This window comes from Psittacula echo, assembly GCF_963264785.1.
Source record: "Psittacula echo genome assembly, chromosome: 4".
Lineage (NCBI taxonomy): Eukaryota > Metazoa > Chordata > Aves > Psittaciformes > Psittacidae > Psittacula > Psittacula echo.
Genome location: NC_137738.1, coordinates 4,714,929 through 4,731,367, shown reverse-complemented (window position 1 = coordinate 4,731,367; position 16,439 = coordinate 4,714,929). Strand labels below are relative to the sequence as shown.

Here is a 16,439-nt window from a genome sequence, read left to right as displayed (position 1 = left end):
TGTTTGGGTTCTTGGGTATGTTATGGAGAGCTTTTGCTCCTGAACTTTCGCGAGCTTCACCTGAGAGGGCAAATACTTGCCTGTTGTTTGTCATCTTTGCTCACGTGTTGGCCCATGAATTCTATTTTCAGAGCGCAAATTAAACATGCCAGGAGGGAGTGGGAAATCATGTAAACAGCTGTCCTGGAGGTACAGTGCCATACTTGTGTTCTGTGGTGGCGAAGTGCCTGCGCTGTTTTAACTCTTCCCTATAGCATCCATGTGTGTAAACACTGTGGCCTTGGAGCATCATCCAGCAGCCCTCAAAGAGTTCTTGCTGGGAATTGGCATCTTCCTTTTCCTTCTCCTTGAGCTTCACAACTCCCCTCTGCATAGCCCAGTCCTGGATGGAGTCCCCAGGCCCATTTCTCAGCTTGATTTCCCCATTTCCAAAGATATTTGAGCTTTTCCATTTCTTTCTTGTGGTTTTATTGGGAAGGTTCATGCTGTGATTGCAATGTAAGGGTGCGTTTGTGGCCGAGTGGGGTCTTAACTGCCAGATCACAGAATGGTTTGGCTTGAAAGGGACCTCAGAGCTCATCCAGTTCCAACCCCCTGCCATGGGCAGGGACACCTTCCACTAGACCAGGTTGCTCTAAGCCCCATCCAGCCTGGCCTTGAACACTGCCAGGGATGGGGCAGCCACAGCTCCTCTGGGCAACCTGTGCCAGGGCCTCAGCACCCTCATAGTAAAGAATTTCTTCCTTGTATCTAGTTTAAATCTTCCGTCTTTCAGCTTAAACCCATTCCCCCTTGCCCTGTCCCTATGTGCCCTTATGAAAAGCCCCTGTCCAGATTTCTTGTCAGCCCCTTTAGGCACTAAGGCCTCGCCTTAAGGAGCCTTCTTCTTCTCCAGGCTGAACCAGCCCAGCTCTCTCAGCCTGGCTCCATAGGAGGGGTGTTGCAGCCCTCTAATTTGGATACCTGGAGGGGCTTGATCCCAGGGCTCCTGAAGGAACGAGTGCCAGGGAGCTCCCAGGAGGATTCCCCTGCACCACCTCTGAGCCTCGCACCAGCGTGCGGGTGGCTTTCTTGTGTCTCTCCCCTCTGCATTTTCAAATCTGACACAAGTTTGGGTGAGTAAACCTCACTCTCTTCTTCTTCTTCTGCTCCTGCTTGCGTCACTTTCCCCCAGCAGTGACGCACGCGTGTGCTCTTTTTTTGCCACAGAAGTGGGTGGTTTATGTGCTGGGAGGGAATGATTCATAAATTAGCTGGAACCTGGGCCTTTTCTCTACTGCCCTAATGATGTGTGAAGAGGAGTCAGTGTCCGCCTTTCTTCCTGGCCTTCAAAAGGGCAGGTCGTAGAGTAGTTACGTTTTCATGCTGTAGCTGTGGGCAGTCAATCCTGTAGCTACAGTAGGGGCAACGCAGAGAGTTAATGGCCTGCAATATGAGAATAGTGCTTTTAGCAGATTTCTGTCACTCGACTCCAATTTTTGGCGGTTCTTGCAACCAGGATGAGTAAGCACAGAACAACTGTCTTGGATATGGGTGTCCCTGGGAAGGAGAGCAAGCAAGCGTAGATGTCTTCTGACTGTGGCTGGGGGGAGAAACTGTGTGGGGCAATCCCTCGCTGTGCTTGTACTAGGCTGGCTACACTAACAACGTGACTTGAGGGTGTGCTGAGTGAGGAAAGGCTGGGAGGAAAATTGCGGTGCAGGAAGCCAAGGGGGAAATGCTTAACAAGCAAATTGTTTGTTTGTTTTAAAGGATAATGGGTGAGCAAGAAAGTCCTTTGAAAGCCACCGAGCAGGCTGATTCCTCCCCTTGTTTTCTGATGTGAGAAAGCTCTTGTGTGGTGTGTAATGAAGGATGATGTCTCTCTGCAGAGAAACTGAGCACGGCAGTCAGGAGTGAGTGAAAGCATCTGCAGCACAGGGGGGAAAAGCCGTTCTCTGCTCATAGCATCAGTTATCAGAAACCTTGAGCAACCCATGGTTAATGAAACCAGCTCGTCTCATTAGCCACACTTAAAAATTACGTTTACAGAGTTTAGCAAAACCAAGTATCTTTCTTTGTGAGTGGAGCAGTGTTACGAGGGACCCTGTCTTATACAACCTGTTTTTACTGCATGAGTTGCGACACGGCTTTGGCCTTGGTAACCCAAGTTTTGTATTTAAACGAGGAGGGACTGGATCTTGTTCCGTCCAGGTTGGTTCTAATGTGAAAACTGTGAGCTCCAGATTTAGAGCAGCGCTTGAATGTTTATGGGTCAAGTTAAATTTTCCAAGCTGCAATTGGAAATTCTTGCAAATCTTGCCATGTAGATTTTGTTCTGTTCGGTTTTGTTTCTACTCTTTTATTTCATCAGTAGAATTAGAAACTGAGAAGACTGGGAGGACATGGGTCATTTTCTCTTGTACCTTCTCAGACAGCTATATGAAGGGACTTCTTTTTTTATATGGATGTAGTATGACTCTTTCTCAGCAAAGAGAAAAGTAAGGTGTTAGAGTCACCTTGTAATATCTGATCCATTAGATTCAAACTTGGATGGGTCGGTGCTTGCTCCAGCAATGCCCCTGAAGGCATTATCAAAGTTGAATCCTGCCGTTATGTACTGGAGTGTGTGTAGGTCTCCTCATGTGCATGCCTCCTGTAACAGATGCCGTGTTAGAAAATATCCACCTCGGGCAAAATCATTGTGAAAGAGGTTGCCGAGGGCAGGCCATGGATCTTGAGGAGATACTGTAAGCATTTATGAGGCCCTTTGCCCTGTTAGCACACCCTCTGGTGAGCACCTATCTGATCCCTATGCATATGCCAGGCTTCACGTGTTTTGCAGCATGAGGGCCCTACTGATGTGTTGTGTGCACATTCCTGCTCTGGATGATGATGTTGAATGCTCAGCCTTGCTTGGGCCCAGCAAACATTGTACTGTAACTTTACTCTTAGCATTCAGCACACACCCTGGCTGTTTTTCCTTCTTTCTAATTTATGAAGACATCCATGGTTTCAATGCCAGAAGCTTTTGCAGGCAGTCTAGCTCTTCTAGGAATGGTCATCTTGTTTAGAATACATTGCTATGTGTTAATACTCTTCTTCTGTGTTATGCAGTTTTACATGAGACCAGTCATGATTGGAACAGGTTCTAGTAATGTGATGTTTTCCTCCTTATCTTCACACAAAAGAATATATTTATTGGAATACCCTATTTTGATAGGACTTTGTTGTTGATCTGTTTTTAGTTTATAGGCACTTTTTTTAATATACTGACATTGAAAAAGCAGGTTATAAACTGCTTCAATTTTAAGCAGCCTTGAGAAGGAAGAGATGCTGCTGGTCATTCTAGAAACGAATGAGCAGCCACAACAGCAAAAACAGCAGGGCTGATCTATTCCACACCCTGTTCTGTGCTCATTCTGTTTGCATTGGTACAATATTGTAAGAGTCTGCCTGAAAAGAAATATATTCTATGTTGACATGACTAAGATGCAAAACCTCAACTCATGTGAGTGAAGGACACTTGTAGTATTGGCAGAGCTACGTGGGTTTGATATAGCTGATTGTTTTGAATGGATTCAGGTTCTTTATGTTCTGAAATAAGAATTGTACTTGAGAAAAGAACCTTCAAGTCAATCAAGTTCCCTCTTAAAACAGTCCTGTCCCAGATCCGTTATAAATGTATCCCTTGTGTATCTTGCGTGTTAAATTTAGCTTTATGTCTCTCAGTGGCTTATTTTGCATACTTGCTTCGTAAAATGTCTTCCCCTTCCATTATTTCCTGCTCTTCTGTTTTCTGTGGACTTTGAAGACCGCTGGCTCTATTGGTCACATTATTTTACTCAAGAAGGAATCTATTTTCATAGACAATGGAGAGAAGACGATTTAATTAGAATATCCTTCTACAAAGGAGAGGTTTCTTGCGAGTAACAGGATTTTCTTTCCCACTTGGTATCCTTCATGGTCAAGAAAGTGTTTTTCCAGAGTAGTGTTGGGTTAATTGCTGAGAGAGTTGTATATACAAACACAGCTTGATACCCTATTAATACCTTGATTTTAATGTGGGGTACAGCCATTGAAACTCTCTGACACTGAAACAACTATGACACATCCACATGTATTGTAATTGTTCCAGCTTTAAAATGGATTGTTACCTCATCCCAGAATATTTGTCAAGTAAATTAATTTAGATTGAACAAACAAAACTTTTTATTTTTAATATTTCCTGAATTCCAGGAATAATAGTTTGCTGTTTCGCATTGAATCTCTCACCTAAAGCAGATCTTGATCCCGTTACACTCAATGGGGATTCAGGGAGTCCAAAGGCTGACCTGTGTAGAATCGGAGCCCTTCCTAGCTGTGGCAGTCCTCTCCTAATTCCCATTTTTAAAGGAGCAAATAGATATTAAAGCCTGGTCAATTTATTTAAATCACTTGACATAATGGATCCATTGCTGAGAAGATTTACTCTTGTAAATTCTTCTCTTAGGTCATGAATTGCAGTTGAAGAAACACTTTTTCCTCTCTCTTCTTTACCTACCAGGAGCAGTTCTGAACGAAGGAAGGAGAAATCAAGAGATGCAGCAAGATGCAGAAGAAGCAAAGAGACCGAAGTTTTCTATGAACTGGCACATGAACTGCCCCTGCCCCACAACATCAGTTCCCACCTGGACAAGGCATCCATCATGCGCCTGGCAATCAGTTTCCTGCGCACTCACAAACTGCTGTCTTCAGGTAAGATCTGGCCATAAGAAGTTACCATTGCTAGCAGATGGCAGCCTGGTAAGATTGTGTATGTTCTTCTCTGAGTACAGGGTCCTAAGGTGAGAGCAGGACATAACTGCTTGTGTTGTAAGAATACAACTGGATTTAAAGATAGGTTGGTGGGTTTTGTCCCAGGAGAATTATGTATATTTTAATTGGGTTAGAAAATCATAGAATGGTTTGGGTTGGAAGAGACCTTAAAGCTCATCCGTTTCCAACCGCCTGCATGGGCAAGGACACTTTCCACTAGAGCAGGTTGCCCTAAGCCTCATCCAGCCTGGCCTTGAGCACTTACAGGTTTCTAAGCTTTTCTGGGCAACCCGTTCCAGGGCCTCATCACCCTCATAGTAAAGAATTTCTTCCTTATATCTAGTCTAAATCTACTGTCTTTCAGCTTAAAGCCATTCCCCCTTGTCCTGTCTCTGTGTGCCCTTGTAGAAAGCCCCTTTCCAGATTTCTTGTCAACCCTTTTAGGCACTGGAAGCTGCTCTAAGGTCTCCCATTAAGGAGCCTTCTCTTCTCCAGGCTGAACCAGCTCAGCTCTCTCAGTTTGTCTCCAAGCAGAGGTGCTCCAGCCCTTGGAGCATGTTCTTGGCCCTCCTCTGGACTCACTCCAGCAGGTCTAAAACATGAGTGATATTAGTCATATAAGGTCTTCATTACCAAAATAAAACTAGTGCAGTTTTGCCTCTCTAAAATAAAACCTCTCAAAACTCTTGAATGTGGTTTATTAAGCTCAATTACAAGATTTTAAGCTTTTAAGTTTATTCAGAATTCAAACATATGCCTTAAGCTTCAATGCTGAAACAAGTAAATTTTGATTTGGAGTGTCAAACATGTTTGTGCCAGCAGATTCAAAAGGCAGCTGGGAAGTTCTGGAGGTCTAATACTTTCTGTAAAAGACTAATTGTTCTTGCTATATGCTGGCAATGAGTAGTAGGTGTTTATGATGTAAGATAACTAAAGCAAACAACTTTTGAAGACTCGACGTGAATGGATTCTATGTAATCAGAATCTTGCTCATGTTGGACTAGTAAGAAACGTGAACCAGGGAACCAGCATCATTTTTATGTGAAAACTGGCAAAATTAACAATATTCTTATTTTGCACCTGTATTTGAGTAATCACTTTGGAAATCTATGGTTTGAGTAGCCTGTAAGATCAATGACAGCAACTGGTGTTTCTGGGGGAACTTTGACACAGTGACCTGTAAGTATCAAGAATACGTTAACCAAACAATGCCTGCATTGTTTGGGAAAGGTAACCCCCAAATTTCATCTTTTCCTTAATTAATGGCAAAACTCCCAATAAGGTCACGATTGCACTTCCTTTCTTTAGAAAAGTTGAGTCATAACATAACAATTACTTTCATAAATGTTATTAGGAAGTGTCTCATTTTGTGGACAGCTATGCTGTTGGTTTGTTGCTGGTTAGTCTGAAAGGTGTGACAAACTCGATCCTGTTTCTGAGTGCTCCATAGTTTTTGTAGCTTTTTTGGCTTCTGCTAAAACTATTGTATAAAATGTGGGTATTTCTATCTTAACTTATAGAATGTGGCTTTTTAACATTTCCTACTGTGGAAAGAAAAGTTTATTTGCTGAGCAGTGTTTGGAAATCATCTCTGATTTCATCACGTCATTAATACTTGAAGAAGTTGCGTAAGGAGGTAAATGTTGTTGAAAGTGCTGTACACAAAGCCAATGTGTTGTTAACTGTCTCATAAAAACACAGCTTTGGCTATTCAAGTATTTATGTGGTATGAATTAGAGACTGACAAAGCATAGGAAGAGCAAACTTCTGAAGGGCTGTAAAAAAAAAAGGTATATAAATGTGTGTGTATATATATACATATAATAGTTTGATGCTGTCATCATTGGGAAAATATAATTGCTCACCTGCAAACTGCGAAGATTAAAGTGAACTTTTCATCTACATGTATATTTCTCAGTGAGGAAAAATATCTACAAATAGAACATTTGTTTTAGTGCTTCTGCAGTGTTAAGGCTTAGGCTCATATCATTTGATAGTAATGACAACTCAATATATGTATATAATATTCATACATGCACATATATGATTCTTCTGTGACAGTGATTGAAAAACAAGGTGATTCATGTGGCTGATTTACATTTTTTGGAAGTACCACCAAAAGGTATTTCCTGAGATGTAAATCTGATGTACTTAGGCTAAATATTAATGTGGAGTAAGTCTTCTCATTAAAGTCTGTGGAGTTAGACAAATGCAGATTTGTCCATGGATGCATGGAGATGTAGTTAAGGGTTTCAAAATCTTCAGTGCTTTTATTCCGAGGAATTGAACCTAAGGTACTTTAAAGAGATTGATTCTTTTCTGGATGATTTTGGTATTATTTGCTCATGAGAACACACAGAGATGAAAGAACTCAAGCCAGAAAACCTCATCTGCTATTTATGTTCTTCTCATTTAAATTAGATTCTATATCTCTGATTTTGTGGGCTTCTGAATAATGTTGGTCTTTAAGGACACTGGCTTTAACTACAAGGCCATCTGATTTAATTCGAGGGGACAGGTTTTCGATACAGCTTTAGTCTCACAAATGAAGGGGTTTTGCTGCCCATACATTTTGACGAGAGTGTGGAGCAATACAGGAACTGTGCTTGTGTGATGCCTGCCCATGCTGTTCTTGCTTTTGTTCTGGACCCTTCTGAAGCCCCAAGCAAAGCTGCCCCCCATTCCACTTGCGTGTTTAGCAGACTAGAATCTGGCCATTAATTCAGTGTTGCATCTGAGGAGCCTCATTAGATTGGTGAGGAGCATGGCGGTTACTGTGTCATCTCTGACAGGTGAACTGAGAAATGGGGAGGTGGAGGATTGCAACGTGCATGAGAAGCAAATGTCTGCCTCAGCCTGCAGACCCCCTCTTTGCTTTATGTTGTCTTCATGGAAATGGTTTTGGTTTATTTGGGCTACATACTTGGTGTAAACTGGAGTTAAGTGGGAGTATTTATCTTGTCATTAATTAGGACATTAAAATAACATCTACTGCGTTTGTATGTGTATATATACAACGTCATTAAATAAGCTTGTAATACAGCTTGGAAAATGCTTTGAAGGCTAGTAGAGAAAAAAGTTACTCCTTGATTAGCACTTTCCTCATGTATTATTTACTCTATCAAAACCTACTGGTAAACCAGATTTTATTTTATATGACTGTTTGGCCATGATTCTCAAATGTGAGCAGATCGCTTCGTTTCATGGCAGTTTTGCCTGGAGTGGAGAGGGCAAGGCCCTTCCCAGGACTGTGTCCTCATCTTTCTGCAAGCTGATGCTCCAGATGGGATTTCAGAGATGGCCGTAGGCAATGTGCCAACCTCAGTCCGCTGGCATTGAGTGTCTCATGCCCCTTCCTATTATTCCGCGACTCGGAATAGGGCTTTTCACTTGTGTAGCTCGGGCTGTTTTACTGGCTGTGTCTGCATAATGATTATTTATCTGTCAGGAAGCCAAGACCTAGGGAAATCTATGCCCACATTCTTCCAGCAGGTGAATGGCAGAGCCTGTGAATCTGAGCCTTCATTGACAGCTCTCCTGCTACGTGCCTCTGAAAATCTCAGCTTCAGGATTGCAGGGTGCACGTCTCCTGCAGGCATTGCAGGGCCCGAGCTTGGCCCTTGTATCCTATCATAATAGGAAATAGCTGGTTGTATATCTCAGAGTTCAAAAGGGTAAAAAATACCAGGTTTTGCTTTATAAAAGTTGTTGCTTTACTTAGTAACACGTTTCCCTTTGATTTTCACAGTAGGCAATTCTGTGTGGGAATGTTGGAGAGGAAGCCTTTAACATTTAGAAATGCAGGCTGTTCGTCTGACGGCCTGATTGAGATTAGTATCACAGGAAGCAAACTGAAACAATAGCTTTATAATACTGTTTCCATGTTGTGCACAGAACAGTACATGGCACAATTGGAATGCGAAGTAGAAATATCATTTAATTATGCTCATCTTAAATATTTTTCAAGATGTCCTCTAATTCTGTTGGCATAATACAGTTTTGCCATCATGACATTCAAGTGTTCGGGATAAATTTAGAACTGATCTTTGTTTCAAGGAAAGGTTTTGATCCCATAAAGTTGCTGCTGAAAATAGACAGTTTGATGCTTATCGCTAGTGAACCTTTTGGATCTTCTGTCCTTTAGTATAGTCAGAAGAACTGATAGCAGTACTTGTTGCCTGTTAGTCTGTAGTCTAGCTAGTAAATTAGCCTAATGCTTTTTTGGGGATTAATAGATGGGAAGAGAGAAATAACTGTCTTTTGCAGAAGAATGGCTGTCTTGGTTAACAGCTATAAAATCTTGATGGTTGTTAAGGCTACCTCAGATAGTCTCTTTTTGTCTGGATATGAGGAAGAGAATCCACTTTACTAAGCCTGTATAGGCGTTAGCATGTGGTAGCCATAATTTGAAGTGTTCCTTTGGACCACATTGATGCTGAAGGCATTACAGGAACCAGAACTCTTTGGTACCAGTGCGTTTCTGTGTGCCAGCACTGCAGACTTTTTTAGTCAAGCTAATCAAGCAAACATAATTTTATCAGCTCTCTTTCATCCCATCCCAACTGTGTGGTCACCAGGGTGTCTTTTCTGCGCAGAGGTCCAGCAAAGGAAACTGGATGGGAGTTGCTCCTGTGCGGGCAGACAGCAGCAGAAATGGGGAGGGAACAGGGAAGCAGACGGGAAGTTGTTTGGGAGAAGGGAGGCCGTGAGGAAGCCACTGTGAAGTTGTTTCAAGGGAGGGAGACAACAGAGCCGGAAAGCCAGCAGGGAGCAGAAGGGAAAAAATAGCTTTTCTCCAGGCTTTTAAGGGAGAGGACAAGCTATAGGGAGAAGTGTTGTGGGCATTGTTTTTGAATGTCTGGACAAGCTGCATCTAATCTCAGGCCATTGTGGCATAAAACAGTGCTTTAAAAATAGCATGGCTACTTGTTTGCTTTTATTAAATTGGAAAAACAGCTTTGTGCCAACCGTGCTGCCAGGAATGGGAGTGGAGCTGGGTGCTGAGTGCTTCAGCTGCTGAAAGTGATGTCCCTTCTTTGGGAAGCTGTGCCAGAAGATCCCACAGGGCTCTGGAAGCCTGGTCTGATGGGGTGCTGTGTCTTGCTGTTCAACACTGAGGGCTGCAGGACTCAAAGCAGCTTCCCGGGAGCAGCATCTGAGTGATTTGGCTAGATATAAACTCTGCAATTAAAACAACACTAACATAAGTGTTTTCTTTATCAAAGTTGCTTGTGCACTTGGAGATAAGAGCTCTTCAGGAAGCTTCAAGTTTAAGAGTAGCTTTTTCTTGATGTATCTAAACTGAAAGCCTTTATTGAACATATTGAAAATATCCCCTTGAACAGGATGTGCTGCCCTGTCAAGACAAGAAGAGAGAGGTAAAAAAAATCAGTCGCTTTCCTTTGATGGAAAACAAGGAACCAGGAAGAGACAAGTCTGGCTCAAGGCTGCTCTCGCTGCAGCAGGATGGAGCTGCTGTTAGATATTCCCTAGCTTTTGCCTGCCGGCATCAGGCAGTGTTCACAGCCCTCTCTGGAATGGCAGCTATAACCTGGTGTCTTTTATGCACAAAACATAAGGAACTTTCTGGCATGTGTAGGATCCAGGATGAGAGGCAAAGCTATGAGAATGCTGTGGAGGAGATGACGTGACCTCCAGTAGAAACCTTTTTTATCACTCTTTACCTCTAAACTGACCAGAAAAGGCCCCTTTGAGTCAGATCAAAGGTGTTGAGGGGAGTCTAAGCTGTTTGCTAGAGGCTGTTTATACCTGAGCAGTTAGGAGACCCTGATTTTTGAACCTTCAGGCTTGTTCCAAGAGGTTGGACTGAAGGAAATGAGCAAGCATCTACGGAAAAAGTGTTCTTAAACTTGGGAACAGTGCACATCCTGACAGTGGGAATTAATCAAAGCTTGTTTACAAGAGCTATTTTTAGCATAAAAGGTTATCATAAACACTGCAATAAGCATTTGCCATTGCAGTTCAAAGTTTCTTGTTGCTGAGTAAATTCCACTTTGGGGGTTAGAAAATTTCTCAAAGTGGAGTTTACCAAAAAAATGCCAAAATTTAACACAGGCAGAGACATGGGCCGAAAAATACTGCATCAAAGTTTGATGCAGACTAAGAAATGCTGCCTTGGGGCAACATGAACAGCGGGATGACCCATCAGACTGGGACATGGACACAGTTGCTGTGTTCGTGGGTCTGCTGTAGCTCTGACAGTCGCCCTGGGGAGGCCAACGCACTTGTCTGAGGTTCTCTGACATGTTTCGACATCTCCCAAGCTCACCTAGGCAGAGATCCTTCCTCCTTTATGGGCTTCCCAGTACTACATGAGCACAGTCTTGGCCAGGATCCATAAATGTTACTATAATATGAACAATACTATCACAGCACTTCATTCTGCTGAATGTGCTATTAATTTAGAGTTAAACTGGCATATTTGCAGTCTGGTCTCCCTGCTATGCTGTTACGGTGCCTGCACTGAGATATTCCTGTTAGTAGAGGGGAGATGGAAAAAGTTGAAGGGAAAAAAAGAAGAAACACATCTTTATTTCAGAATTTAGTTAGCAGCTATTTGGAAAAGCAATGCTGACAAAAGGAAAAAATAAAACTGAGGGTAAATGGAATCTACAGCTACCTTTCTTTAAGACCTGTATAATTCCAGGCAGTCTACATGGGGTGATGTTATCTGGCCTCAGACCTACTGGAAGACTAAAGTTCTGCCCCTACTTCCTCATCCCGACCTGCTTCCGTTTGGTCCCAGCTGTCTCAAATGTTTTCCATTTGAAGCCAGATTTTCTTGTGCTAGTGCTGCAGTCCAGCTCTGAGGTGAATTAAAGAAGAAAATTTAAAGCAAAGTGAAAGACAATAGGGATTTCTGCGAGCAGCCTGCAGTAGCCATGCCTTTATTTGTTCTTCTTCTGTGAAATAGGTTCTTTCTGAAGCAAACTAGGTTTTTGCGAGTGGCAATGACTGATGTGTCAGTCTCCTAATGTGCGTATATCCTGTATGTATTAGTAGCTAGTGATTTTCACAGGAGAAGGGGAACAAGCTATAATGCTGTAACTGCAGCCATATAAGAGATTCTTAGTATAATTATAGTAATAAATAATAAATAAGTTACCTGACACAGGGTGTACTAGGGCTGCCATGGTGATGCCCAGCATAGTTTTGTGCTGTGGACTAAAGATCTTGAGGTAGCTAATATGCTTTAAGGGTTTAGCACAGATGACACCTTATGGGACTGGGTGTTTGCAACCACCACAAAGAGCCTGGACACAGCAGAAGCTGTGAGCACTTTTGGTGCATCCCCCAGTGCTTGAGCATCCCTGGGCAGGCTGTGGGGAGATGCTGATGATTGAGGGACAGGCAGGGAATGGATGGGCAGCAGCATGGTGGTTCCTGGAGGTACTTGTCTTCTACCTTTATGTGCCTAGTAGTGCCTACAGTTTCCTCATTGCAGCTGCTCTGTAATAATAGAGCATACTCTACTAAGTACTACAAGAAACCTTCTCTGTCAGCTCCCATTGCTTGATGCAGATGGGGATGCTGAAGGGAGAAGGAGATGCAGTGGGGTTACCAGTGAAGCTGGAGGGTGTCTGCAGAACACCTTGGGTGTTCTTTGGGGTTATGTGAGGGGAGTGCACAGCAGCACAAACCCTCTTCCCTCCCTCCTCCCAGTCCACATTATATATACCTCCAGCTGGATGAAGGTAATCTCAATGAAAACAAGTTGAACTCTGATCCCACAGAACCCTATAACCCCATGCTTTAAAGCTGGCTATATCTTTAAGTGCTTTGCTCAGCTAGGACATTAAGGGTTTGAACCTGCAGCCCTGATGTGAGTGATCATATGTCCTCTGCATGTATTTGTATAAGTAATATAATTTATATACATGGAAAAGCAAACTTTATCATCTGATAATACAAGTAAAGTGTTTGTCTTTCACTGTTGGAGGCATTTAGGAATACAAATGCTTTGAATAGCCTTCCTGCCTTTGACTGGTCATGTTTTGTTAATGTGAGCTTAATGAGCTGGGGGAAAAAAATGGAAAGGAGGGTCTGGGGTTAGAGCTGAAAAGTCATTTTTTTCTCTGAACCCACACTTGGCTGATTGTCTTGGGCTACAGCCATGATCCCTGCTGAATAAACCATTTGTTTGCTTCCGGAAAAGTTAAAAAAGACCCTTGACATTCTTTACACAGCAGAAACAAGCTTGGGAGCAGATGGTCACTTACCTTTTTTTTTTTTTTTTTTCCTCCTTCCCTAAACGTCATTATGGTCAAAGTGCGTACTATTCAAATATATTATTGTGTATTTTCTGTATTTTAAATGCTAGCCCTGATGTAATTTCCTGAAGTCAGTTGCTTTGTACTGAGGAGGAACTGGCTGTTGCGTTTGTAGTTAGAATTGCAGTGCAGGGACACGAAATGATAAATGTCCAGCCTGTGGTGGCCATCCCCAGAGAGCGTCTTCTCTTCCCTACTACAAAACAGTCGCATTGAGAAGCAAAAGGTGGTAAACCAAGTGGCTCTGGGGCTGAGTCCATTTCTTCCCTTGTTGGCACGATGGGGAATGTTGCTGCTGGGGAGGAATGTTGAGATGCAGGATGAGGATGCAGCAGCAGCCGGCATCGTTTCTGTCACCGCTCACCTTTTCCAAACAGCAATTTGATGGCTTCTGCACTGTAAGTGCTCATCCCTCTAAATTTGCTCACTGTCCATCCTTAGGTACTAGCAGATGGAGTTGCAGGAGGTTTCTAGATTGAACTCACCTTTTAATCATAATCCGCTAATACTTCAAAGGAAGAACTGCATTTGTTTGGCGCAGCCTCTTCCCTATCTCGAAAAATGCCAAACCCAAACCACTTCTAATAATGTTTTACAAAGCAATACTCCATTCCTTGTTCTAGACTTCTTCCAAAAGAAGTGTTTCAACAAGGAACATGAAGGGAAATGATGAACGTGCATATGGCCAAAACAATGTGCACGAAAGAAGATGTGCTTCAGCGTTTAGGTATCTAGGTGTTGCGTACTGAAAACACATCTTGCAGAAAGACACTAAAGGTGAATAAAGGGTCTATTGCATTTGCCAGAAAGTTCAGAAAGATATCTCCTGCCTTTCTAGTGATAAAAGCATCCCTTTTGTAGTGTTCAGAAGGGGGTTGTCTTGTCTTAGTTGCCTTGTACCTGCCTGTGTTTGTGTTGAACAAGGCTGGCTATGGTGCTGAGGACTTTACATGCTTTTTTTTTTTCCCCTCAGTATGTGCTGACAGCGAGAATGAATTAGAGGCAGACCAGCAGATGGACAACTTGTACCTGAAAGCTTTGGAGGGATTTATTGCCGTGGTGACACAGGATGGAGACATGATCTTTTTGTCAGAGAATGTCAACAAATACATGGGTCTTACCCAGGTAACTTGTTCCGTAACACTTTCCTGTCTTTGTAATACAATTCCTAGAAATGAGTCCTATGCCTAAATGCAGAAAACCAGCTGTGTCTCATTGCAAAAAAAGACTGGAAATAGAATGTCTCATTTCTCAGCAGGTACCATGTACACCAGACAACAGTGGGGGGGTGTCCCTCTCCCTTTCTATCAAAGTCACACTGTCTTTGGCAACTGCAAACTTGCCTTCTTAGATATGACCATGGAGAGGAGAATGGGAGTTCATTCAGCGTTAGACCCTGAGAGATGGGGATAGAGCTGCTGTTTTATGTACCCCCCTTTTCTGCTTTGTGGATTGGGGGTTTTAACCTGTGTTGAAAACAACCAGTGGTGTTGACTGTTAACTGCACTTGCAAATGCAAAGATAAGCAATTGTTCTGGGGAGAAAATGAAGTTATGCATGGGATAAACAAAGGGGAGGGTCACAGGATTTGTCTGTGAGCATTCTGGTTCTAATGACCAGTTTTATCTGAATAGGTGGTATTTAAAACCAGATAAATATTATCAATTGTTTTTATTTGGCTAAGTGTAATTCTTACTTCTACACAGGTGGAATTAACTGGACACAGCATTTTTGACTTCACTCATCCATGTGACCACGAAGAAATTCGAGAGAATCTGAGTCTGAAAAATGGTAATAATGGAAATACAAAAGTCACTGTTTGCTTTTTAAGTAACCAAATGAGGTAACTGGCTAGCAGTAGAGATGTTAGTTGTGGTAAAGGGAATTTTCATTCCCAGAGTAATCATTAACTGTTCACTGCTTTGCAGATTTCTTTTGTTTTGCTAAATATTGCTTAAAAATGATAGCACCAAGAACTGTTTGTTCAGTGTTTTCCTTTCATCAAGTTAAGGCAGGCATAATGTTTTTGCTTGTAACGCTTTGCAAAGATTTATGTGCTGCAAGCTGAAAGATAGGTTTAAATGCACAAAGTCCTATTGAAGTTCCACTTAAAGTTTTAGGTCTGAGCTCTACAAACTGCTCTTCAATGGTCCATGCATCTTTGATGGTCTCTGCAGGTAAATGACCTGAGAATTAGTCTGTTTTTTCTATTGAATTCTTCATGCTTGTGAATAGAAGAAATCAAGAAGCAAAACTGGGAAAACCTATTTGCTATTTTCATTATACAGGTCCAGGCTTTGGGAAGAAAAGCAAAGAGATGTCAACTGAGCGTGACTTCTTCATGAGGATGAAATGCACTGTTACCAACAGAGGCAGAACTGTTAACCTCAAGTCTGCCACGTGGAAGGTACCATATTTGGGCCATAATAAGTGGTTTTGATTTTGAAAGACATTTTGTCATGCGGAGAAAGAACATTTTTAAGTTTGTTTCTCATTCAAAAATCATTATTTCAGGTTTTGCACTGCACTGGACAAGTTAAAGTATATAACACTTGCCCTCCTCACACTCTGTGTGGGTATAAAGAGCCTCTTCTCACCTGCCTTATAATAATGTGTGAGCCTATTCAGCATCCTTCAAACATCGATATCCCCCTGGACAGCAAGACCTTCCTGAGTCGCCACAGCATGGACATGAAATTCACCTACTGTGATGACAGGTAAACCCCACTGACTTTTTCCTTTCCATGGGTGTTTCTATCTTTTTGAAGAAAATAAGTAGTCCTTCCAGATGTCCTCCTGCATGGACCTGCTAAGCAAAGAGTAGGAGAAAGTACAGTCTGTTACCAAGGCAGCTATTCAGTGGCTCACTTAATCCATCTCAAATCTCAGTTTAGGCAAAATGGTACTCCTGCTTATTTCTTCCTCCTGCTGAGTGAAGAATTCAACTTCACTTGCAGAAGATGAGGCAACTTAAAGCCATAAGCATTAGCTTTTTGGGTTTTAGCAAACTGAAGGATAACAGGATTTCTGTTCTCGTTTTTTTTAGGGAATGTCTGAAATGACATGCCTTATACAAGGACTGTTTTATGGTTGGTTTGGCCCAGGATGCTGTTAGTGGTTAGCTGGAAAGTACTTTATGCTCTAGATTATCTAAGGATTGCTAAAGCATGCAGAGCATCTGCAGCTATGGAACGGGCTTGCAGCCTCTTGCTCAATGAAAGCAAACAGCCTTTGCTAGTTATCTATCTGCTCCATTTAGTGGCAAAATGAAGGGGGAGGGGGAGGATCTTGGATCAAGCAAGGGGCTGTGAGTCTGTACTACTTGTGGGTTTGGTGTTTGTTTGGGGTTTATTTAAGCTTATGAGGTCATTT

The 16,439-nt window shown here is 42.4% G+C and overlaps 1 protein-coding gene across 2 annotated transcripts in view; it reads left to right on the top strand.

The window, feature by feature from the left end:
• The window catches only part of EPAS1 (endothelial PAS domain protein 1), a 75,337-nt gene that overhangs the window by 37,735 nt on the left and 21,163 nt on the right, over positions 1-16,439 (top strand). The window contains exons 2-7 of one of the 2 annotated variants that reach the window (XM_080614640.1): positions 4,526-4,716; positions 14,041-14,192; positions 14,774-14,858; positions 15,182-15,244; positions 15,356-15,474; positions 15,582-15,784. In XM_080614640.1, the coding sequence (XP_080470766.1) occupies positions 4,526-4,716; positions 14,041-14,192; positions 14,774-14,858; positions 15,182-15,244; positions 15,356-15,474; positions 15,582-15,784 (813 nt within the window). The remainder of the gene's footprint in view (positions 1-4,525; positions 4,717-14,040; positions 14,193-14,773; positions 14,859-15,181; positions 15,245-15,355; positions 15,475-15,581; positions 15,785-16,439) is intronic. The other variant, XM_080614641.1, reaches the window with a different exon arrangement.